Genomic DNA, 24,916 nt, shown 5'->3' on the forward strand with positions numbered 1-24,916 from the left:
AGGAATTTGTATTATGCTATAGAGCTCATCTGTATGTTCAAAGCAATGGGTCCAGATTCTCTCTTGCTGTTATAGCTGTTTGAGTATATTGTGAGGCAAGTGGAAAGTATTCCTTGGTAGCATCTTATGTTTTGAGTGAAAACAGTAAAAGAAATGAGTATGAGCTGGAGCTTACTGCAATGTACATAGAGGATTTTTTATTTTTAGAAGCAGCCAATGCGTTACATATTATTCAGCACAGGCAAAGACTCTGACACTGCTAGCCAAAATGGTCAATGAGAAGATGAACTCAGAGGCTGCAGGACTAGCTACCTTTAGCAAAGGAAATGAAGTACGTGTCCTTTCCATGAGACAGCTTCTTTTCCATAGAAATTCTAACATTATTGATGATGGACAATGTCATTTTCTGGGTTCACAGAAGCATTGCTGAGATTGACTTATTAAGCAGGAGCTGCCAGGTGGTTCATGACAGGCTTACTGAGTCCAACAAGCAATTAGCCAGAGATGACACAGAACATGGACATTTCATATTTAGTATTTCATTCCAATATGGTGTTTGAAATTGGAGACTTTTTTCCAATCAGAGCTGCTGACCATTTTGGCTAGTGAGCTACTGATCTCATTGATAGAGCCTTCTGAACATTGCCCATGAGTAAAACTCAGTGTTGAGAAGTTCATTTTAAATTAAGAAGAGCTATATTACTAAAGCACACAAAAATATAGGAGAAGACAACACTTCAAGGACAACAGCGGAAACAAACACCATCACTGTAGCATCCCCATGCTGCTGGTTCCATATCACTCTGAGACATTTCACACCGATGTATTGATGCCTTTTAATGGGGACAGAGAAAAGCTTTTCTAGGATTTCTTTAAGAAATTTGATACTTTGAGGTGAAACCAAGACAACCTGTTCTGCAGTCTTGCATACCCAAATCCAGATAAAACCCCATGGGAGCAGTTCCACAGAGGTGTAGATCACAGGACTGAAGTGGCCCTAGATGGATTTTTTCCAAACTTTCAATAACGGCCTGTTTTTTTCACCCACTGCTCTGTTTGGGTGTTAACAATACAGTTGAACTGATAATGAGTTCTTTTGGAAACACAGCCCTGTAAAAACTGGTCATTGCCAAACGGTTCCTAATACTGAACCAGGAATTGGCTCCAACTCTCTCACCCTCTCTTTTCAAATAGCTCATGCTCTTCCCATCCCACCAGCACCTATCACCACAAACACCAATAGTTTGTCTCTTTCTAACTGCTGACAATTTCCTACATTGGTAAGTGTCTGGCTTTTCTAATTAGGGCTGTTTCTGCCCAGTGTCTTTTTGAATCCTAAAGGAAAATGATATGAAGCTTTATCAGTGACTTTTACGTGGAAGAAGTATTTAAAGAAGTCAGACGCCATGGCAAGGAAGCTAGTTGTTCTTATCATGCACAAATTTTTTTCCTACTGAGCAACATTTTTGTTTGTTCAAAGCAGGATTTGTTTGTTTGTTTACAGTAAATACCTGTCACATAGCAACAGAAATATTACTAAATAATAATGCATATAATGTTAAGCTCCTGGGTCTAGAAGCTTTTAATGAAAAAAACCACATATTCCTGATAAAAAATAATAAATAATGTCACTTTTCTTTTTACATTAAAAATATCTGTACATGATTACACAATATAACAAAGTACAATTTTATTTTCTAGGCTCAGGGTGGCATCTCTGGGTTAGATCTTCATCTAAAAAGGGTAGAGGCTTGTAGTCTTGATCCTGCATATTTCCCACTGCATGATAATAATTTTCCCAAAGTTGCAAAGTCTACAGCCTTGCCTACTCTTTCCATGCAAAGGTGAAAGCAGCTCACAAGGAACACAGCAACATCTACATGCGGGAAGCAGCTAAGAACTGAGATCTTTGCAAACAGAGATGTGGATGTGGTGATATTTGAAAGTCTTGAAACTTCCTGCCTCAATTGGAAGAGAACAGAAACAAATAGAAAAATAAAGGTGGAAAATGTAAGTAGAAGTCTGTCTTCCTAATTTAGCTAGGAAAGATGGTATATTTTTCAAGATGGCACTTAGTGATCTATTACAGACTGACTCTGTCTCTTGGCCAACCTTTCTTCTTGGTAAGAATGCCCAAAGTTTGCTCAGATGAGGACAGCACTGTCAGCTTGCCTGGGGTTTAAGGGCCACATCCCGTCCATTGGCCTCTGAATGGCAGAGGATGGCCACTGTCTTTTAGCAATTGGGCTGGATTGAAGCAGTGCTTGCAGGGCCTTCTGGTAGCAGTGAAATGTTCCTGTAGGTCCTACTCCAGCTTGTCAGGCACTATATATACCCTATGAGTCTTCTACCAATGAACTTGGCCAGGAAACATAATAAAAGCATTTACAAAGAAAGCTCTGCAGAGTAGGGTGAATCAGCAGCTCATGCTGACCTTTCACCACTAACTATAATCAAAGGGCAAACATTTCCTCTTATTTTGCTGAAGAAAACGTAGTGCTGTTTCTCTCCTGACAGCATCCGATCAGCGGCAGGCAGGATCTTGCGCAGGTAAAGCAGTCATTTAGTCTCACATCGTGTTAGGGCTTTAGCCAGAACTTCTAATCTTTAAGATCATGATACCACAGGACAGAGAGGTGGCTTGTACACAGATGGCAGCTGGAAAAGGAATAACAGAACTCCTGCACTGGGTGGTTTGTATCTGTGTTGTTTCCTTACACTGACAGAAATCAGCTCCCTCCTGGAGTAAGGCTCTGATGCAGTCATATAGTCCAGCTGTCCTTGCAGATACAGGAAAGTCTCAGCTGTTCTGCTCGTGTACCTTCCCATGCCCCCGTCAATCTACACGTGTGCAGCCAGACATTCATATGAAGTCAGTGCAGGAGGCACCATGACAATGCAGATGAATGAGTTTTCATAAAGTCCTGCTGTCCGTGAATCCTTTAGGCATCCCGAAATGAATCTGTTCCTTCAGCTGGGCTATTCCTCTTCTAGGATTGTGACTAGAAACAGGACTCTTGGGATTCAGGGTCATTGTGGATGGGAAGCTTCTCATGTTCCTGATGATGCCCATTACGTAAAACAGTGTACCTTGGAGTGCAAAAACAGAAAAAAGAAAGATTTGTTAGTGCTAGTTAAAAGGACAAGCTTATGTAAAATGAGTTCTTGAAAACCCCCAAGTACATCTTAAGGCAGTACATCTTCCAAATATCCAGACCCTACATTAAGCAAATGTGAATCCCTACTTTGCTCCATGACAGGAAACCAAAGCTTCAGTTTGATGCAGTCAAGGCAATCCCTGAAAACCAAGAACCTGATGGTTTTCCTGTATCTAAAGTACAGCTGGTAATGAGAGGAAAACAGACCAAAGAACTAAGGAACACTGATTATCTGTGGATATACTAAGCTGAAGGCACGTCAGTTAATGTCTTCAATGCAAGCATTTAAGGAATCATTTGAGACTAGCTTGGGAAGTGAATGCTATTTAACATGAAACCAAGACCAATGTTTCAGGGCATTTCCACTTAAAAAAGAAAAGTTTTTCTTATTGCAAAGTTGGGTTTAGTGCCAATTCTAGTATGTTTTATCAAACCAGTGGTGTTCAGGTTTTAATGTCCTTTGGAGGTATCATATCATGTGTATACCTTTTCCAGGCTTTGGGCCAGATATGGAAAAGCAGAATTCAGTTGTAAGGAATTCCACATTATCTCTTACCTTGTGCCTCATCTACCAGCCCATTTCCTGTGGCCCATCTCAACATGGCTTTCTGAATAGAACTTGATTTTGTTTGCTAATGACATGCAGCTCTTTTCCCTGAGTGGTGTGCGATGCTTAGTAGGAATAAGCAGATCTGAGGTGATAGCAAAAATGTTGGCTAACTGGAGTAAAACCAGTTTAGCACATCTTTCTAGAATTTCACATCTAATCATTCTTGTTTGCAAACCCCTGAAGGGTACAGAGCAAACCAGGTATCTTTCTTTGGCAGTCCATTCATTTAAACTAAAGCTGAACCAAATCATCCTTCGAGTAGGTCCAGAAGTAGGAAGCTGCAAAGACAACTGTAAAAACATTTTTTTCCCTAGTCCAAATGCATATCAGGGAAGTCAGGTCTCTGTTAAGACTTTCCTCTCCTGACTGTTCACAGGTGTAGATATATTATTTCTCTTAGTAACAAATATGCAAGACATACCTGAAATATCCACATCCCAATAAAGATTAAAAAAAGAAAAAAGCCCAAGAAAATAGAAGACTATAACCATTCTCTTACTGTTAATAGACGGAAAAGAAGTACTATCAGCCTCAGGATTTGTTTGAATAATCATTAGAAAAAAGGTCAGGAACTCCTTATGGTCTACACATTCAAAAACTGATACTATGGCATCAATCATTATTAATCTGGATGCATCTCTTTCTCTGTTGAGTACACTTGGGACTCAGGCTCCTAATTAAGGTGCTTACAATGCCACTAAAATGCCTGAAGTAGATGATCTGAATATCCTACAAATGATATATCTGTTAGTTCTACTAGATCAGCCATGGACTCAAAATGAAAGCCAGGCTATAAACTATACTGCCTGTCTGAATTTGCCCTGGTGAATATTCCTGGAGGAATTTAGCCTGTAATGTACTAGATGCTGGTTTTCAACATGGTCAGGCTTGGTTGCCTTGATACAGGCACGTGCAGATATATCCATTGAACGTACTCCCTTAATACTCCAACGCTTCAAATAATTATTATAAATTTCAAAAAGCATGCTAGTTCTACCAACAAGATACAGACTTGATGTAAGAAACAATAAAAGACATTTTGCATCTAACACTGAACAGACATCCAAATAGATGATCATGAAGCATACAAGTCATAACGTAATTTGAATTTTATATACTGTCAGACATGGCACATTGTGTGAGGCAATCCACCAAAGAGACCTTTAGCATGGCAAAGTCTCTGCTACAAATGGTGATACAGAGGATGAGAGCCAGGAGACCCCCTGCTCTGTGAACAAGGCAGACATAGTTCAGAGCAACTCAGAACTTGCTCAGAACCACAACAGACAGGCACTGAAAGCTGAATTCATACAGGACATCCAAAGAGCCAAACCTTTCTTCTTCTTCTTCTGCAGTGGTCAGAAAACAGCTGTGCAAGATCAGCAATTTAGGAGGTGATGCTGTTTGTTACAAAGATGCATTAAGCTAAAGAGAAGTCATTAAGGTGTCCCAAGATCTCTTGTGGCTCAAAGTGTCTGTCTGAAGCCTCTGGCAGTTAGCTCAACACTTCCAGCTGTTTACCCTGTGGGGAAAGAGGACTGGTAGGAGAGGAGGAAAGAGCATTCATATGCAGGGTGTGAAAGCTGCGCTGCAGGGGTGATGGCTTGCTCTGGTACTGGCACATCATTCCTAAAAATTTTACCAACATCTCCAGGAAACTGTCCTCCACCGGTGGGCTTTTGTGTTACCAGGATTGTTTTCACATACAGTAGTTTTTCCCTTAAAATGAAAGTTCAAAGCTACCTGCCAGTTACAGGGCACCCTGCTTGTTTTCACACCACCATGTCTTAACTGATCTGCTCTCTGAAAATACCATTAATTTTTCAGGCATCAGTATCTACAGGAAGCAAATTTCAGAGGGACAGCACAGCTGCACCTGAAACTCATTTTTGCCTCACCTACACGAATGCACACTTGATGTGCCTCAGCTCTCACCCAGCTGAGAAGTCAAGCTCCACAGGATTTATCTTACCGACCGCAAGAAGAAAACGACACTCAGACCCTGCCTGTGTGGGCTGAATGTTTCAAGAGAAATTTATCAAGTACGTTTGAGTAATGAATACATCTGAGGAAGCCATAATATAGTGAGCAGGAAAAAAAAAAAAAATAGAAAGTTTTAAATGCATTAAATAAATTATCTGCAGCAAATTAGTTGCTCAGCTTTCCTTCAGTGGGATTTGTATAGACTGGCACATTAAGCTAACAAGCTCATTTACAAATAGCATCCCAGGCTGCCTCTGCCCTCTGCATCCGACTTCTCCCAGAACTGGGGGTGAGTGTTACTGTCATTTCACCTGACAGCTTTACTCATAGACACCACCACCCAGCAATAAAGCCCAATAATGAAAAGGCATTACCACCTATAAAGGTACCCTGCTGCAGGCTGTTCACATACTTGCCAAATGGTACTTTAATTGTGATGATGACCAATTTGGAGATAATTGCTTCTGCATCTCCTGCTGTTTCTGACAGTCCAATGGACCCTTTAATTAACTGGTTGGATTAGCTCTCAGCACAGCAGAGGGGAGCTGCGTGCGTTTACCCTCTGTAGGCCCACGACCAGAACAAGATGCTCCAGCATTATTCTGGGATCTCGGCAAGAGCCGGGCAGAAAACACCAAGGGGATGCAGTGGCTGTTTGTAATCTTCCTGCTTTCGTTCCCTGCGGAGCTATCCTCCACACCAACTTGTACAATTTATTAAGGAAGCAAAGCCAAAAAATTGCTGGTCTTTGGCTTCTGCAACTGCAATGAAAAACAGTCACTGTTTTCAAGGAGCCTGAGGTCCCTGCTTAGTCCTCTCCTGATAAGCAAGCCCCCTGCATCCATCTCTGTCCCCTGGGATCATGCCTGTCTTGCTGAAAAGCAGAAAGCAGTGCAATTTGGGGGCAGAGCTCCTGTTCTGAACACAAAAGCTAACTGCACCCATTTCCTCGGCAGAGCACGACCCAGGAGGAGGGGAAGCCATACCCTGATGGTGTGCGTGCCACCCCTGTATCGGAGCTCGCAGCCACCAGTCCAGTTTCCAGAAGGGATCCTCTGTGTGGAGACGGTGCCTGGGGTCCTCTGGACAGCAGGAAACAGACAGGAATTGGAAGGTATCTACTCTTTCCCAAAAATGCCTCCTACCAACCCTTCATGCTTGCAGTATCTGTGTAAAGCTGCCTACACTGGTTACGCACACCCATGGCTCCTCTGCACCAGCCTGGGAAGCACAGTTTGCAGTTTTGCAGCTCTTTTACCTGTGAATTACCACCCTGGCTTTTAACTGTAATCCTTGCTCTGAACACTCGTATCCATCCTTCTTCCCTAAACTCCCTGGAAACTCGAGTTCATTAGCCTGCAGGCCGTTACTCCTGGTGGCTGCTGTGAGGGGCAAGGGCCTCCTCACAGGTACAGAAACTCTGTGAGGGTTTGGATCGTGTTAATAGATACCGCTCATTAATAACAAGCTGACAGAGGGAGAGCAAAGACAGCCTTTCCCAGGTACAGCTGAATCCCTAACGGGCTAAAGGACTTGTGTGGCAGCATCTCCTGCACTTTCCAAAGCCTCTGAACACACACTGGGCTCAGTGTTCTCTCAGCAGGCTCTGTCCCTTTAACCCTGGCAGGAGAAATAATTTCACGTAGAGGGTCATAATAATAGCAGAGAAAAAAAATAATGAATAAAATAAATGCCCACAGCGGTCCAAGCATGGCGAATCTTTCAGCTGGGCTGAAGGCAGATTAATGGAGGAAGCCGCAGCCATCCTAAACACGCTGTAGGTGCGCAGCTGTCTTGGCTCTCTGTTTAGTAATCCTTTCCCAATACACCTGTTTACATTGTTAATTGCTTCCATTTCTGAACTGGCAGAAGGTGGTTCCTATTGTCCTGACATTCACTGGAGACTGAGATGAGGTTTTGCAGGTGTCCCTGGACTGGGTTGGGAAGGGTTTGCTTTTGTGAGGGGGGGATAGCGGAGCTGTTAACTCTGCACCCCGGGACTTTTGCCACCTAAATCCACTCCCCCGCTGCCCAGAAAATGAAGGACACGTCGTCACCAGGTAGAGCAGAGATTTTGCACGCACATTCAGACACCGAGAGGTCTATGTTACTGCAGAAGTAGGTGGATGGGTGCCTTTATGGTATGTATGTCTGTTACTGGTACTGCCAGGACAGCTTGGATCTCAGCTGGGTACACAAATGGCCGCAAAGTCTGGGGAAGTTTAGACGTGAACTATACAAAAGCTGATAAGCACAAAGTTTCATTGTATTTGCAAATTTTTTTTATAATCTTTATATTATAAATGCAGAATAGTTACTGCCAGAGTTTCGAAATACCCTGTGGTAATGCAAGAATAGAAGATAAAATCCTAATCTCAAATTCTTTGAAATAAGTGCTCTTCTTAGCTGTTCGCATTAAATTCTTTAAAGCCTGTAATATACTGTAATGCTCCACCACTGGCTGCAACCATGACCTTACAGATGTGCTAGCCTGTGAGAGTCTCCTGCTGAACCCACACTCACGCAAATCAGGAAAATTACCCCTAACTGAAACAAAACTGTGGTCCTCAGACATCCCTGCACTGGGATTTGGGGTTTGTTGCTTGTAGTTCCCTACTGGACTGATGGAGGGGACTCAGGCATGGCAGAGTCAGGCAAGGAGCAAGTTTTAACTGTGACATTCTTAAAAATTTGAAATAATAAGAAAAGAAATAAATCTGCAGGGTTTGTGGCACTGAAAGTTTTCTTGTGTCTGTACCAGTTTCTATGAATTTTTCTTTAAAAAAAAAAATTAAAAAGCAATATTTCTGTAAAAATGACAAGTGAAATTTTTCATTTAAAGGCATTGCAATTTGTTGTTATTCGTTTTGGGAAGTGTCCTTTATTAATATTTTAATTTAATTTTTTTTTTCTCAACTGCTTGCATTGCAAATTAAAGATTTCAAATTAAACGAAGCATTAAACTTCAACAAAACCAAAACTCTGAAAAGTCTAAATCTATTCATGTTTTCCTGACAGTAGCACACTGTATCCAAACTAAAGCAGAAATCTGTTGTGATGAGCTCTGGCAAGCTCCTTTTGAAGACAATGCATGCCCTGAAAAAATGTACAGGCTAATTTAGTTTACAGCTAGGACATATAATAGGTTGGAGTGGATGTTTAAGGGAGGTCAGAGTGTCTGAAAAACATGCAATTATAAAGACTTACTTGCTAGGTTAAAAATAGTGAGTTTCAAGCTAAAATCAGAGTGGTATAGAAAATGCTTTTCCCATTCTCCAAAAGTTTTCACAGTTTCAAATATTTTCCCCACTTTGATCTGGAGCAAGTCTGCAACTTCTCATGAGAAAGTAAAGAAGAGAAAAAAAAAGAAGCAGACTCCAATTCATGTTCAAGGCCTTTTTCTGCCTCTTATCAAGGTGACTGATCTAACCACTGTCATATTGGCAATTTTATATGAGTGAGCACTCATCTGCCTGTCTCTTTCATTTTCTTCTTTTTCCAGTTGTTGATTGCCAGCACTCTAAATGAAACATTTCAAAATATGTTTCTTCCTTCATATGTAACTAGAAACTCTCTCCAGGATACCAGAAAGCTTCTCAGTAACAGTATTTGTACAGCCAATTTGCATCTTTGAAGGTTGTAACAATGGTTGCAGAGGCAATGCAGAAAACACAAACATTTCTGGTTTTTTTTAGTGAACACAATCAACTTTTCCACTGCTCTCCCATTCCTCCCACCTTTGGTTCTGCTCCCAGTGGGCTCAGACAGGCAGACAGGAGTCCTGCACCTTTGCATCTCACTCTTCACTATTTTCTCTGAGTTTTGCCTTCAAAATTCTGATGACCCCATGGTTGTGCCACAGCTGTGGGTACAAGTGATGCCAATTGCTTTGGTGCAGAAGAGCAAAGCTTTCAGCCATAGGAGAGCTATAAACTACATTTCTGAGCAGCTCACCAGCAGCGCAGCCCTCAGACTGCCCACTGAGAGAATAAGATCTGCCGCAAGTGGCATCTTGAGGTAGCCTGGATAGGACATATGCACAAGGAGATGTGAAGGCCAGGAATTAGAACCTGAATAATGGCCACAACTGGAGCAATAGAGACTCCTTGAATCTCAACAAAGAAACCGTGACACTGTGTCTCTGCTTTCATCCGTATTCAGACCAGATCCTGAAGTCTTGATGTGAAAATAGTAGCGCAGGAGATCTCAAAAATAAAATGCTGCAAAGGAGTTGAAGTGCAAAGAATTGTCTCCAGATCCATCACGCCTTGCAAGATGATGAAGCTGGTAAAGTGAAGCGGGTACAGTAAGATTCCCAAGAAGGAGGGCAAATAGGTGATGATCATTCCCAGTTACATCACGAAACCTCTTGTTATTTGCCAAAGCACCCAGTAAGCACTTGTTGGGACTAGAGGAAGACAAGATGTTACTATGAAAGATGTGATAAACTGTGAAGATTTATGTTTTGCTTGAGCAGAGAGTCCCATTTTTAATAACAGAATCTACCATTATTGTACTCAACTACCTAGGTCAGCAGACCGTAGAAAGTGTGTGCTCGTAGGTAGAAGCTGGCTGGAGCCACACTGTAAGTGGAACTGAGCTTCCAAATTGAATAAAGACTCAAAACTTTCCTTAGATTTGAAAATTGTGGTGGTCCACAATTTATCTTTCTCTGCATTTTTCTTTCTCTCACAGCTGCAAAATTTTTCAGTGGTTTCCCACCTGGAATATTTGCAGCACCACTACTGCAGCTTCACACTCAATATAGCATCCATTTCTCAAAGCTCCATTTTTTCAGATGGACTTACAGTGAAAGAATAAATAACTCTCTTCAATATCGAATTGGGATTACAGTTAACAATCACTTGGCAGACCAGAGTAGGTTATTTTAATGAACACATCATTCTGAAATAAGCCTTCCACCATCTGTCCAGTCCCATAATTATAAATGCAAACAACATAATTCATAAATGCACTATAAAAGAGAGGGAAAGAGAGAACAGCTTAGGATGACTGTTAGTTATTCCAGACAGTGATGCATCTGCTTACTTTATTCCTGTTTCAGAAGCAGTTAGAAAAGAGCCTTTTAATTCTGTATTTTGTGGCAGCTACTAACCCACAGTAAATGATTGCCTGTAGATCATAGAGATGTTGTTAAGTGAATACAGTTTCTGGTTGGCATCATTATTTAGGCACGTCTATGATTGAAGCACCCAAGACAGATCACACAGACCATCCTGTACCCACACGGGCCAGGAATCAACTGTGAGCATGTTTTTCAGAAGAGCAGGAAAGAGCCTGTGGTGTTAGAGTGCCATCCAGGGTTACAGGAGCTAAGGGTAAAGATGACAATGCTATTGTTACCCTGAAGAGGTGCTTTTGATATTTTGGAAAACTGGGAAATCTTGGGAAACAGAAAGTTGAGAAGAATGTAAACATAAAATCCAAGAATCTCGGGAATTTGCTTTTTTAATCTGTGACATTTTGCATTTTGAAAGAGGCAAAAATATTTTTTTAACCTGAAATACACAAAATGTCAAAACAAAAGGTGAACAAAGTATGTTGTTTCATTCCCATTTTCTGTTGAAAAAATGAATACACATAATCCAAATTAAATGTATTTTCATGAAACATTTGATTTTAATACAGCTGCATATTTAATTTTTTGAAGGTCAGTGCAGAATTGTCCCTCTCTCACAATTACTGGGTTCATAGACTCCATAAAATTAAAAGCTTTCTAGTAACTCTGTAATCTCTGGGCTGAATGACTCATGCTTCCAGCCAGTAAAGTGAACTTCAACATTTGTCCATCAGTAGAAATCATTATAGCAGGATAGGAAGAATACCCCTTGCCTACTCAATGCGCTTCCTGGGGCAAAACGGAGCCAGAAATTACAAGCTTGTTCTGTCCTTTTGTTGATATGTATCAACATTGCAAAACAACGTAAATTGGTTTCATATTCAATTCTGCAAAACTAGCAATATATCTAATACTTCTAGGATGAATAGCTCCTGTTGTTTCTCTGTGGGTTTCTCATTTCTTTGTTTCTGAGATGAGCAAGATACTTGCAAGGTTTCCTAGCAATAAGGTTTAAGCTTATTGTTTATCATCCTTGTGCTGCATCTGATTGACCTGCAACCCGGAGGAGACCAGTGTGTTATCAAAGGTGAGTTTACTAAAGGTAGGTCCTTCACTGCACCTGCGCATGACTACCTGTGATCTGCTTTGTCCGACAGAAGCCAATTCAGAGAGACTTTCTCTTCTAAATATATGGGAAACCAATGAATACAAAAAGGCGTGTTTGAACTCAGAAAACACCATGAGAACCACTCCAAGAGAACTCCCTCAAATATCAGATCTATTCCTTTAACTCTGTAGAGATATACCTAATGTTTGTCTCTTGTGTGCTTTCAAGCACAGGGCTCCCGCCCAAGCAGGCTAGAGGAAGGTGGATTTCAAACCGGACGAACCCAGGCGTGGGGATGGTGAAGCCGTCATTAGGGTTAGCTGCGGCTTGGGAGCTGAGTTAGTCCGGACGGCAGATGAACGTCTCCATCCCCTCCTCCTGCGACTATTTCTCTTCACTGCAAGCTGACAGCCTGCAGAGCCCACAAAGATATGTTACGATTTTCTGAGTAAAGTGGCTGGGGTAGATGATTTGCTAAATCGCCTATTGGAACTCTGGTGGAGGAACAGACACGGTCGGTATCTGTCTGTCCCTTTGCAGCCGGGCCCAGGAAAGCACAGTAACGTGGCAAAGAAAATGAAATCCATCCTCTGCAACGAGCCTTACAACAGGAATATTCCTTTGCCTTCAATGTCTTTTATTCCAATCTTGGGAAGGAAGCATCATTTATCTGTGTGTAAAACCCACCTAATCAGTGGACTTGATGTCTCAAGCACCCTCAGCACCAAAGAGAAAATATTCCTGAATTCTTAAAATGTCCTAGCCAAATTTGAAGTCTGTCCTAGTCTTACTATTTAATTATTTTTTTAAAAATAGGAGCAAATATCAGTGGACCATCCCTCCTTAGAGATGATGCAGTCCTTTGGGAAAACATGGGCAAAATCCACAAGTTCATCATCCACAGAAATATCATCAAAAGTTCAATTTTCTCATTGCAGCTGAATTGTGAAAGTCCAGATCTCAGGAAAACATTTGAATTGCTGAATTATTTATATGGATATGACAGCAATGTTGATTTTAAAGTCCTTCATAGTCAAATATAAATACAAATTTGTCTCTATCTCATGACAAGTGTTTATGTTTTTTCACTCTTGAGCAGTTATGCTAAATATCTTAATTATCTTTAAATCAAATAATGCTGTTCAGACCTTGTGAGCTGGAATTAAGCACTCATCATTCTTTACTAAATTTCAGTTAGAGGTTTTAAAAACAGCTGTCTCCAGCCCACATAATCCAGCCTTCAGTACATTTTGTAAGATTTCTACATGCCTCCTCAGATTTAAAATTAGCAGACAGTTCTCCAAGTAAGCAAAGCCCTTGAGTGAGAGAAACATACCACTGGAAAAAAAAATTACTTTCTTTGTATCTGAGAAGTCACAGAAAACAAAGAAAGCATCTATCAATATGTTTGTTTCTCTCCTTTCTTTGTCCTTTTTTCCATCATTCCTGAAGGATGTTTTCCTCAGCTGATGCTCTCCTGTTCTCTCACTCTTACAAGCCAGCTCAGGCCGCCGCTTGCTCTAATGACCTGCAGCTCCAGGACACGTTCCCAGACCGGCTCAGTCAGACAGGGGCCAAAGCAGTCCCGTACAGTACCAGGGAAGTGACTGTAGCTATGTGAGGGACATCCTCGTCTCCAAAAGCGGAGGTGTGCAGATACTGCTTAGTGGATACGTGACCACACTGACACACAGGCCCCAGTGCTTTAGGTTGATGTACAATAGAAATGTTTCATAGTTTTTTTCTGGCAAAACAAGACCAAAATCCCCTCCAGTTCATTTATTTTCGTGTTTACAGTAGAAGCATATCTTTTTCAAGGGGGATGTTTAACTCCTCTGAAAAGTGCAGGCAAATAATAAACTAAAGTATGATTTTGAAATAAAATGTCAAAACACTTCAGCATCTTTTTTCCTTTTCCTTTTCTCCTGCTGAAAAAAATTGCTGAATTTGACCCAGTCAGTTTGTTTCCCTGAAACTGCAAATGCTCATTATATCTTCCTTTTTTAATTCTTTTTATTGCCAGGCTCTATTAATGAATTTGGTGTAAGAAAAATTGTAGGAACACATTTAAGCTACTTCAACAGTTAATCCCAGGACACTGCTCCTTTGCTCAGAAGACTCTTGTTCCATGAATGCAGGAAAATCACATTGGTGTCTCTGGTAGAGTGCTGAACGCAACCCTTCACTTGGCACAGGAAATAGATTGGATAGAGGTTGATTGATGAAAATAACTAATTAGGGGCCTGGCCTGAGCCAGCCAAGGCATTTCACATAGATCAGCTAAGAAGCAAAGAGTCCAATTCAATAAAAAATAAGGCTGAAGGAACACGTTTTTCTATGTCATTATCTCTGGGTACTGGCTAAAACCTTTTGCATGATGTTACACAGTCTCATTGTATTGAATAATAATCTCTTCAGATGATAATTACATTCTTGATATCCATCAAAAGTTAAAAACAGGAGCATGACTACAGATACTTTAATGCTAAGCAAATAGACAAATGCTAAACGTGCTAATAAGAACAAAAATCAGCTAAATTCTTCAGTGAGCTATTTTAAGAAATTGTTGATGGAAAATTACCAGGCACTCGGGACACCTCAAGACTGCAGAGGTGTTTTTTCCAACAATTTCTGTTTGGTTGTGGGCAAGCCGTGCCATTTCTCTGAGCCTTCTTTCATTGTGGATAGAATAGAGGCAATAAGACTTCCTTTGCATGCCTTGTCTTTGGATTTTAGCCTCTTTGGAACAAGCATTGTGTTACATCAGATATGAATAGTGTCTGGTACAACTAAATCATAGTTTGGTTCAGGGCTGTGGTGCTCCAGCAGGAGCAATTAATCACTTACATAAAAATGGTTTGTTTCAATTGTAAAATGTCAGAAATGCTTTCCAGGACAGAACAGCCTACAGCTGTAGGAAAGGTGTTTTATTTATTCAAGAACTTCCTTCCTCCACTAAATCCTTCACACCCTCAGAGGCTTGGAATATCCTGCCTCTGTGTCGTAATGATGCTCCCAGGCTGGCGAATTAAAACAGGGAGATGACTGAGTTTGGCTTGGGCCTCCTGTTTCTCATTGCACAGTCACAATAATTACATTCCACCTTTCCTCTGTTTCTTTTAGCAATGCTTACTAAAAAGGCTGAAGCCTCCCTGCGCTGTAATGGTCACGCCGCAGCTCTGCAGCGCTGTGCTTGTGATGCTGAGCTGGCGTTGGGACAGGACACTGCCTTTGCTCAGAGCAGCACCCACCGGCAGCTGTCCTCTCTTCTGCGGACCATATAATACTGCTGTACTGTTTTAAACTTCAGCATCTCAGTTTTACCCGACAGAATTTCAGACAAAGGGAACGGTTGAGACCGGCCAGGCGCTGTGCCTGCTGGCCCTGACTCACACTGAACGGGTTTATTTTCCGTTGCCTCCAGTGGAGATTGCTCTGAACATCCATCTGATGTTTGTCACTGTTGGCCGGTTATTAATTGTAACATGGATGTTGCTAAGACATGCCTGAGATTTTTTAATAACTTTTAAAGTAAGAACAGCAAACAATCGCTGAGTGGGGCCTGGAAGAGGTGAGAAATATAGCATGTGATCCCTTGAGCATATATGTTTGTGACTGTGTTTGTACAGCTTGTATATCTTCCTGCCTGCCCATTTCCTACCTCTTGTCTTATGAAACCAAACCTTCAGTAGCAAGCAGCTGAACAGGTTAAATTTTTTGGCATAAAGCAGTGTCACCATTGAGAAAGTTTATACTTTGGGAGATGGTTACCAGATCTCCTCCATGAGCCAGAACACTGAACTGCTGATGGCTCGGTGGCTTTTTGGACATTAGTCAACAGGGCTCAGCCGGACCTTAAATAAACCACATAACCACATACCCAAAACACGCCATTGCTGTTGTCAAAGTTGTTCTCTGCTGTCAGCCTAACCCAAGCCACAATGCTCAACTGACAATGAAGTTTCTGTTTCCCAGGGAGCTGATAAACCCTCATAGCTGTCGCCCCTGTTCTCCTGTGGCCTGGTTGCATTTTCCCTTTCTCACTCAAGCAGGTGCCTGTGCCTTCCAGAGCCGTCAAGCGTGGCAGCTTTCAAACAGCAAAACTCATTGTAAAAATAATGAGCCTCATTATACCATTAGCAGTTTTGATCCTGTCAGAACAATAGCTGCCACGTTTCTCCGGCACATCCCAAATGCATCTCACTCTGCCCTTGTTAGAAAGATTAGCAGTTTATATCTCGCCTCTTCCTGGGTGTAAGGGTGAGAATCACAGGCACCCCTACGGTGGAAAAACACCCGACTCGGGATGTGCGAGGGATGCCACCTCTCTGCTCCCCTCCGCCCAGCTCATGGAGACCTGCTGGGGCACGGGCACCCGCAGCTCTCTCCCCCCCAGCTCCAGGTGCTGAGCAGCACTGCAGATCTTAAACAGAAAGATGATGCTAGCTAATGCCACTCCTGACCCTGCTGGAGGGGTTGAAGACCCCCCCTCACCTTGATTGCTGAACTTGACTATTGCAAAATATCAACATATTGTGCAACAGTTTAAAAATAAGCCTGCTTTGCTTTTTGTTTAGAGCTGCTGAGACAATGTCTGGAGAAGCAGCTTTGGATCTCATGTCACAGTGAACCAGGGAATGAAGAAGGCATCACTGGGAAGGTCCCCAGACACATGGGCTGAAAGGTACTTTTTCCTTGTTCTAACAAGTCCTGTGGAGGCATTAGAGATATGACAGAGATTATCAGCTACCCCACCCAGCCTCTCTGCTGATGCAGGGCTGTACCACTTGCCATTACTTTATCCAGCCTAATTTTGGTCATCCGACGGGTGTTTCTACAGTGGTGCCCTCAAGAGACTACTTCATGTGCTAATAGATGTCATCATTGACAGACTTTGCTGACAGTCATCCTAATGACACTTCTCCTGTCTCCCAGCTTGGAGTTCTCTCTTTTCCCAACCTCCTTAAGCTTCTGTCTTTCAGCTACTTGACCTGAATGATGTTTATAAGTTTCCCTATTTTCCACTACAGGACATTCTGCTCAACTTTAGCAAAAGGCCTTGGACTTTGGGTATTATGAACATAAATGTGACAATGACTGGTGATGAAAAACATGGGATCCACACAGCAAGCAAGATGATGGTGTCAGTCCGGAGATGTTGACGTCTTCCATCACAGATTTGCAACTTGTTAGCGATACAATAGTTGATGTTTCCACAAGAGAAACAGAAACTTGGGCACTGAAGGACAGAAACTAAATTAACTTTAAAATCAACAAAGCAGCTATTTGTTTTCAGTGATCTAAATCCATTTGCTAATTACAGACACCAGGGTAAACAAGTAAGCAATGAGTGAAGCCATTCAATGCCATGCTGCAGAAGACAGGCACTTTCCTCTCTTTCTCACATTAACTCTGTATTTCCATTCCTCTCTAATTAATGTTAAGTTTGGCACTACATTATATGCTCTAATTACCTGCTGATTTTGGCCTACAGTTCATTTTTGCACCATAATTAATGCAACATTCATAAGAGGCCCAAATCTGATAATTAGGAGAGTACTTGGAAGTGCTCACTTACGTTAGAAATACACAGCATCACATTGAGCGGTTTATAACTACCCGCAGATGGGATAGCTCATAATAGGCTTCTGGTTTTTAAGTAAGGTGTTTCAATTACTGAAGTACAAGCAGGATCAATTAAGAATATTCAAATGGAAGATAATGAATGTTTTTTTATAAATGGAGATCTCTCAACTGGCATAATCAGATCTTTCATCTGCTAGGAAAAAAACCCCACAAACCATTAGTCAAAGCTGTGGAACAAAATAGTGGCAAAACCACTTGGAGCTGTTTCCTTGTGCAATGGAGATACCACGATTTCCAAAGGTGTTGCAGACCAGCAGCCATGAGCTCCAAGACTGACTTTTGTTTGTCAGGCTTCAAACGTGCCAAGTGTTAGAACTGCAGCTATCTGGGATATGGGTGCCTTTTCTGCAGTGAAGTATCCAGTGAAAAATGACAATTGCAGTTTGTTGAAACCTTCTGGCAAAAAATTCCTCATCATTTCATCTGTCTACTTGTGTGTGCAATAGCAGAACTTTTTTGTGTCAAAACAAGACTTTCTATAAAGAATTATGTGTTTTATAACGAAAGTCTAGCATATGCACATTGTTAATGTCAGTCACTAGTTTAAGTTCCTTTCTGAATAGCAAACTATCACAACCTCCCTCACAGCATCTGGGGCTCACGCATGTTCCTTCCTGCTCTACAGCCTGCTGGTAAGTTTTCTGGTCACCGGGGTACGTATCATCCTTTCCTGCCTTTTGTAGGGCCAGTTCACACATGTGCCCATGCAATGTCTATGGGTTTGTATCCTGGTAACTTCTGAATACGCTGAAGGCGGTGTTGTGAATCTACGTATCTTAAGGCACCTAATGGTAAGATCTGAAAATTGTATCTGGTAATGGAACAATGACACAAATATTAAATTACAAAAGACAGTATTAAGATTAAAATTAATAATAAAGATTCTTATTGGTGCTTTTAACCTCTCAACTAGTATCTACTGTGTTTTAGGGTAAGTTGTAGTAGTAAGTCTGACTAACTGAAGTTAAAGTTTCTTTAGCTACAGTAGCTGCTGCCTTTTCTCAGCTATCCATCCTGCTCCCGGTGAAGGACAGGCCAGATAGCATACACCATGTTTCACCATGTTGTGTTGAATGGGAGTTGCACTTGTCTTTCCTTCTTCCTCAAGGTTTTTCACTTAGTGTTTCTGTGACATGCATTAACTAGCACATTCCTGACTTTAGACCGCTTCTCTCTTACAGCCTACTGTGTATAAATTTGTAAAACTTTATACATTGTATTATGAAAAATATTAACATGGCAAAATTTTGAGCTGTGCTCATAACTAGTCTTATTTGGTAAGCATTTTATTAGGATTAAATGTCATACCACAGATGGTGACATTGGAAGTGGGTGCCTAATTTGAGCAAAATCTCCATATTCTCCTCTGTACAGCCTTGGTTTGATAAACGGACACTACATTTTCCCTCAGTGAGCTAAGGGCAGCAGCAGACCCTCTGTGCTCCCCATCCTACTCTGTATTCCCATGTACACCCCACTTGCAAACATTAATTCCCTGCATCACTTTCATAGGCAGTTGCTCCTCGTTTTTATCTTGGTTAAAACCAATACCAAAATAAGCCGATAAGTACATATTGCTTGGTGGCTGTGTTTTCATTCCCGTTGTTCTTCAGGAAGGATGATGCTTCATTTGCTTTTCCGCCTTCCCTGCCAAGAGCTATTTCACAGCTAGGTTAGATCATCTTCAGGAGTGTGCTGGGGAGGACAGGAGGTGCCTTTGACAGCTTCTTCATTTCAATATGATTCAGAGGTTGCTAAGTCCCCATCTTCTGTTAGCTATATCCCCAAACATCCTGTGATGATAGCCTGTTATCTGACTTCAGCCTTTCCAATTTCAACAGGAGTAGTTCCTGGACATCTGCTAGTGAGGATCTCATAGGAGTGATGCCAGCTACTGCTGCCCTCCAGACTCAGGGACCCTCTGAACTTCTGTGTGCAAGAAGGACCTAAGGAAACAATTTCCTCATCTGAGCATCATAGAAAGCAGAACCTCATCTCTTCTGAAGATGTCTAAGAGAAAAATGTCAAGCTCATTCTGAATGTTTGAATACACCATGTCCAAGGACACTTATTCAAGTGTCAGGAGAGGCAAAAAGTCTGAAGAGGAACGCGCATAGCTGCAAAGAGTTTCTAATCTGGGGGAGGGTGAGGAGAATCTGGGAAACTAGGGAGCATAATCAAGCAGACATTTACGCTCTGGTGGGTTTCATAAAGTAAAAAGAGCCCTAGGCAATCCCTGCTGAGATGCTCTGTTACACAAAATGCCTTATAGATTGGAACATGACACTTAAGAGCTGTATTGATCAGTGCATTGATTTTGGTCATAGGAGGAGGTAACTTGTGCAATCAAGCTGTCTGGCAATCAGCTGGGAGAAACGCACACAATAATTGCTGATAAAGTCATATTACTTCCCCTGCTGACACAATTAAGTTTTCAGTTTCCTTGCAGAAATACAAGGTGGGGAAATTAAGCTTCAGGTGAAACTAGTCATTTATTCTACTTGACGTAAAGTGAAATGCTGGCAGAAAACAATCCAAAAATATTTTATGAATATTGAGTCTTTGGATTGACTCAGCCAAGTTTGAGTCCTTTAAGTACATGTGAAGCTCTGGAGTTTGTTGGAATGGGTCTGTGGAATATATATATTCTCATGGGCATTCAAGTCACATATCATAGTTACACCTGCAAATGACAGAGAACAACCACAACAGTATGTGGTACATAAATCTGAATGCTAACTGTCGAGACAGATCATAAATATACTTATCATTTGTGCTGTGGCAATAGTCATTGTATGTTTTAAATATCACACAGGTTCAGAATCAAGAGACTGATTTGCTTCAGATGGGACAGATAAGCCCAAAGTCACCAAATCTCATGGCAAATTCTATTCTGTAAGATCAGCTTTCTCAAAGTCTCATCACTTCTTAGCACAGGTACAACCATTCTCCACAGCACAAGTAGTGCAGAAAGCACAAGAACCCAAGCACAGGTGCCTGGGAAGAAGAGTGGATCTCCCAGCAAGTCCCAGGTACAAAATCTCCTTTCGATCCACAAATGAAACTTCTGTCTACGTGAGAATTGCTGTTAGCTTACTTAAGGAATTTCTTTATAGTTTATCCAGCACAAGAAGTATCAGTATCTTATTTAAACAAAGAATGCTTAAAATGTAAAACCGAAAAGAGTCATAAAGAAAGCAAAACCCCATCTGTGTTTTTCCTCAGTTTATGCTGGTTTAGTTCCTTCGGCCTGAGCCAGCGAGGTTGTATTGGTCAGGTTTTCTTTAGAGGGTGGGACCTTGACCACGTCCTTGCAGCATTTTCCCTGAAGACATCTGCTTACCTGGCTGAGCTCTGCCCTGTCTTTTTAACTAACGGCATCTCAGAGGCTGTTACTGCCCGAGGGATTCCCAGACTGAAGGAGGATGTTTAAAGAGAAAATGCTGCTCCAGCAGTCAAACACAGCTATGAAAGCATGCTGGGAACATTCAGCTAAGGACTTTTTGGGGGAGATCAGATTGTGCCTTTTCGTCCTGTCTGCTGCTGCGGTGAGGATATCTGCACGTGATGCCTTGGAGGTTTATTCCTTCAGGCAGAGCTGTTTTTCTTAAGCCAGGCTAACCACAGGGTTAGGTTCTTTCCCCTCTCATATACTGAATCTCTCACTGGTGGCCCTAGCCCTTCAACCTATGCTGCACAGTAATTCAGATGCATCACTGAACCCACCATACTGCAGCTTTCGGAGCCTTGGCATAAGCTGGTGGAATGTCACCCTCCGTCTGTGTCTCTTGATGTTTGTGCCTATGTGTGTAAATATTTTATTTGCATCTACCTGCTGTTAACACTAGGCTACTTTTGCTATTTTGTGATTTCTTTTAGTCCTTCTGCAGTTATGAGTGTCTTTCAGGGCTCACAAAACTGGCAGACCCTACCTGTCCATTGCTTTATATATTGCCTTCAAATTTAAAGTGCAGAAGCAAGCAAGTTCAAACTTCTGAAGGTTGTGATATCCCTTTCCTTGGTTGCTCCTGGGCCTCTGTAATTTCTGCTTCAGAGGAGACGACGTAGTCAATAAATCTCTGCCTTAGCCTCTGCTTTGGTAAATAAATGTTGCTGAGATTTATGTTTGTTCCCCTTCTTCAGGAAAAGCAAAGCAATGATACATGTAGCAAATGGAACAGAAAATTGCATTTTAGCCAGCAAGTTTCAAATGTAACTGACTTAAGTTTTGGCTCAGCTACAACAATCACCGGTCCATCCTCTTACGAAATAACCCCAAATTTGTACCTGCAATACTTTGTGTTACATAGAGGCAATCTAATTGCACTTTGTCCAATAATTTAGCATATCATGCATGATTAGCATGATACTTGCTACATGTATAAAATACAACAAGGTTTTGCCCTCTCTTTATGTAAACTCATCTCTGTTTCTAGAAGAAATGGGAAGGTGTATTAGCCCTTACAAGCGAAATAGCAAGAGGTGTGCTGGGCTTTGCAGACATTTGTTGTTTATTATTTTACCAATGCTTGCACTTCTTAGAACGGTCTGACAGTACTAATTATTTTTAAAAGTAAATGATTTGTTCTAGGGCGGAGATCTCTTATTTGGCCAAAGCATATGGTTTCCACACACTGTGCCTCTAAGTCCTTCTCTTGTGCTAGTAACGACTCGTTATTTATAAGTGAGCAAAGCCAAATATTTACCTTTGGGTATCTAAATTGTGGCACTGGTTTCCATGCAGAACTGCACTACCTTAAAACTAATATCTGAGAACAGTATTATCTGGGGAGGGCATTGTCACACCCTTGGCTAATGAGCACATTTGAGAAGTGTGATTTCAACCATACGTAGCAATGAAATTAAAAGTTTCCAAACATCCCCTGTGATGTTGAGAATATCAATACTGAGCTTTCCTGTTTCAAAGCTAGATGTGACCCTGAGAGCTCTGAGTTTCTGCTCCAGCTGCTCGCACTGAAAGAATAGAATAGAATAGTTTCTCTTCCAACTGAAAATATACTATTCTAGTGAAAGGGAGGCATGAGACTACAAGTGATTGCAGTGTGAGAGAGGGGGGCGGAAATATTTTGGTTAGATTTGAACATAGGATTAACACAGAGAAAATAAAAACTAATTATTACTCTATGGAGCAAGAAAATAAAGGAACATGTACTGGTTTGAAGGCACTACAAAATACAGAGGAGAGAATTATGCATGCTAATGCTGATGTGAAGAAGGAGATGCACCTAGTCTATCCCTCTCTCTGTTCCAGTATTCTCTAAACAAAAATAAATAAATGTAATTAAACTGACAAGAGAGAAGGGACCCTGGAGCTTGGAAGGTGTTGAGAGACAGCATGACAAGAGCTGAATATACCTGTTACAGAGTTCAGTACACCTGTTTTCATGACATGTGTCTTGTTGACTCTTAAACTCACAGATAGGTGAGCTGACTTAAAATTTCTGGGCTGAGTACACTGCAGTAAAGTAACGGTAAAGCAACAAGTAAAAGAGTCTTAGGAGCTCACTGCTGTCAAATTACAATTCACCAACATGGAAAGACAGAATACTGTAAAGGACTTGGGATACTGAAGACACTGGCCCAAGATGGCAGCTTCTCCTGCCACCTTGTCAAAACATCCAACCTTGACTTTCTTGCTTTTTCTGGAAGCCATGGAGCAACCAGCTCCCAGGATGTCTCAGTGATTACCTGCATGGTCATGGGAAGGATTAGAAGGAAACAGATGATCATAAAACTCAAGGTTTTCAGTGCTCAATCACACTAATTATGTCAGGGAAACAGAAGATTTTTAGGATCTGACACCGTAAAAGAACAAGCAATTTTTTTTGATCACAAACATCAGTCATGTAACAACCAGCTCACCTGCTTACTTCATCCCCAGACCATTTGCTATTGCAGACCCATAAAATGGGTTTATACATGATGATCCCCACATTGAGCTTGCACCAAATCTCTCTGTGTTTTCCCTAACAGTGTAGCAGAGGAGCCTAGGATGGGTTACCTGAAAAAATAACCTTATTTAGCAAGCGGAGGTTGCAACTGTACTGTCCCTGTGTTTCTCATGCAGTCAGGAAATTACTTTCAAACAGGACCACAGATCTGGTGGCTCCAGATAGACTCGTCACCTCATATACCATCCAAAAAAGCAATTCAGTTACCAACGTGGAAGTAATTTCAGCTGACTGTATTGGTGCAAAGAGTGTTTTTCTTGCTGAGCTTTACAGCTTTTGAGTGATTGAAAAGCACTAAGCAAGATCTCACAGTGATTAACAACAGTCTGAAAAACATGGTTTCAGCTACAAAACTTGGTAATATACTGCCAGTTAACTCTGGTGGGAATTCCCAAACTGGTTGTGAACATGCCATGAGGACACAAAACCAGGACATTGCGGTACTGAGACCTCAGACTATTTAGGAGGATGCATGCCTTAATGAAATAGCTATTTTAAAAAAATGAGGCTGTCATGTCTGAGAAATAAAGTATGGAGAGAGACTACCTATTGAGATCATCTATTATATAGGCATTAGGTTTGCAAAACCAGAAGCTGAGAAAAAGATGTATCAGGAGACCCAAGAATAGCTGCTGATTTCTGCCTGGAACACGGGCATGACCTGAGCACATATACAGCAAGAGAACGTCACAGCTGAGGCACAAAAGGTGTGACACTGTAACAGGTCAAATGGGGATTTCTGGGGAGGGATTCCCCAGTTCTTGTAAAAAAATCTCTAGCTTGCTTTAATGTTTGCTGGTTTTTTGTGGGGTTTTTTTGTGTGCGTGGGGGGGTTGGGGGGGTGTTTTTGTTTTGGTTTGGTTTTGGGTTTTGTTTTTCTAATTTGACCCAGAACAACTAAGCTTCTTTCTTTCTTTTTATGGGAGGGACAATTTAGGGTTTCTCCCCTGAAGCAAGAACTGATGACACCGATTACTGGAATTATCCTTTCATTCTGAATAGGCTAAGAAATGCTAATTTCTCCCAACCATTTCACACAGCTGGTCTGTCTGAAGTGTGATAATTCTGTTACACAGATAAACTGTGTTGTTCTCAGAGTAAAAGGATCAGAGAAATGAAGAACACACTAATCTACCTGCTGTCTCAGAGAGACCTTGTAGAGGAAATCTTGTGTATATTTTGGCAGTGCTTTATCTGTGCTACCAAGCCTCCAGCCACCAACGTCTTAACTCTTAGCTGTGTAACAGGCATGCCTGTGTTTGGCCAAAAAAATGGGTGTGTTCCAGGTGCTGAACACAACCTCATTAAATCAACTTGGGTTGGTGAGGCTGCCATAGCAGTGTTACTGAACAACATGTT

General features: G+C 41.5%; 1 protein-coding gene across 1 annotated transcript in view; it reads right to left on the reverse strand.

Annotated features, from left to right (window-relative positions):
- Positions 1-205: 205 nt before the first annotated feature.
- The window catches only part of HTR4 (5-hydroxytryptamine receptor 4), a 145,868-nt gene continuing 121,157 nt past the window's right edge, over positions 206-24,916 (reverse strand). Inside the window, exon 7 of the mRNA XM_049829154.1 lies at positions 206-3,090. Coding sequence (XP_049685111.1) covers positions 3,003-3,090 — 88 coding nt within the window. The 3' untranslated portion in view covers positions 206-3,002. The remainder of the gene's footprint in view (positions 3,091-24,916) is intronic.

This window comes from Accipiter gentilis, chromosome 26 (genome assembly GCF_929443795.1).
Source record: "Accipiter gentilis chromosome 26, bAccGen1.1, whole genome shotgun sequence".
Taxonomy (NCBI): domain Eukaryota; kingdom Metazoa; phylum Chordata; class Aves; order Accipitriformes; family Accipitridae; genus Astur; species Astur gentilis.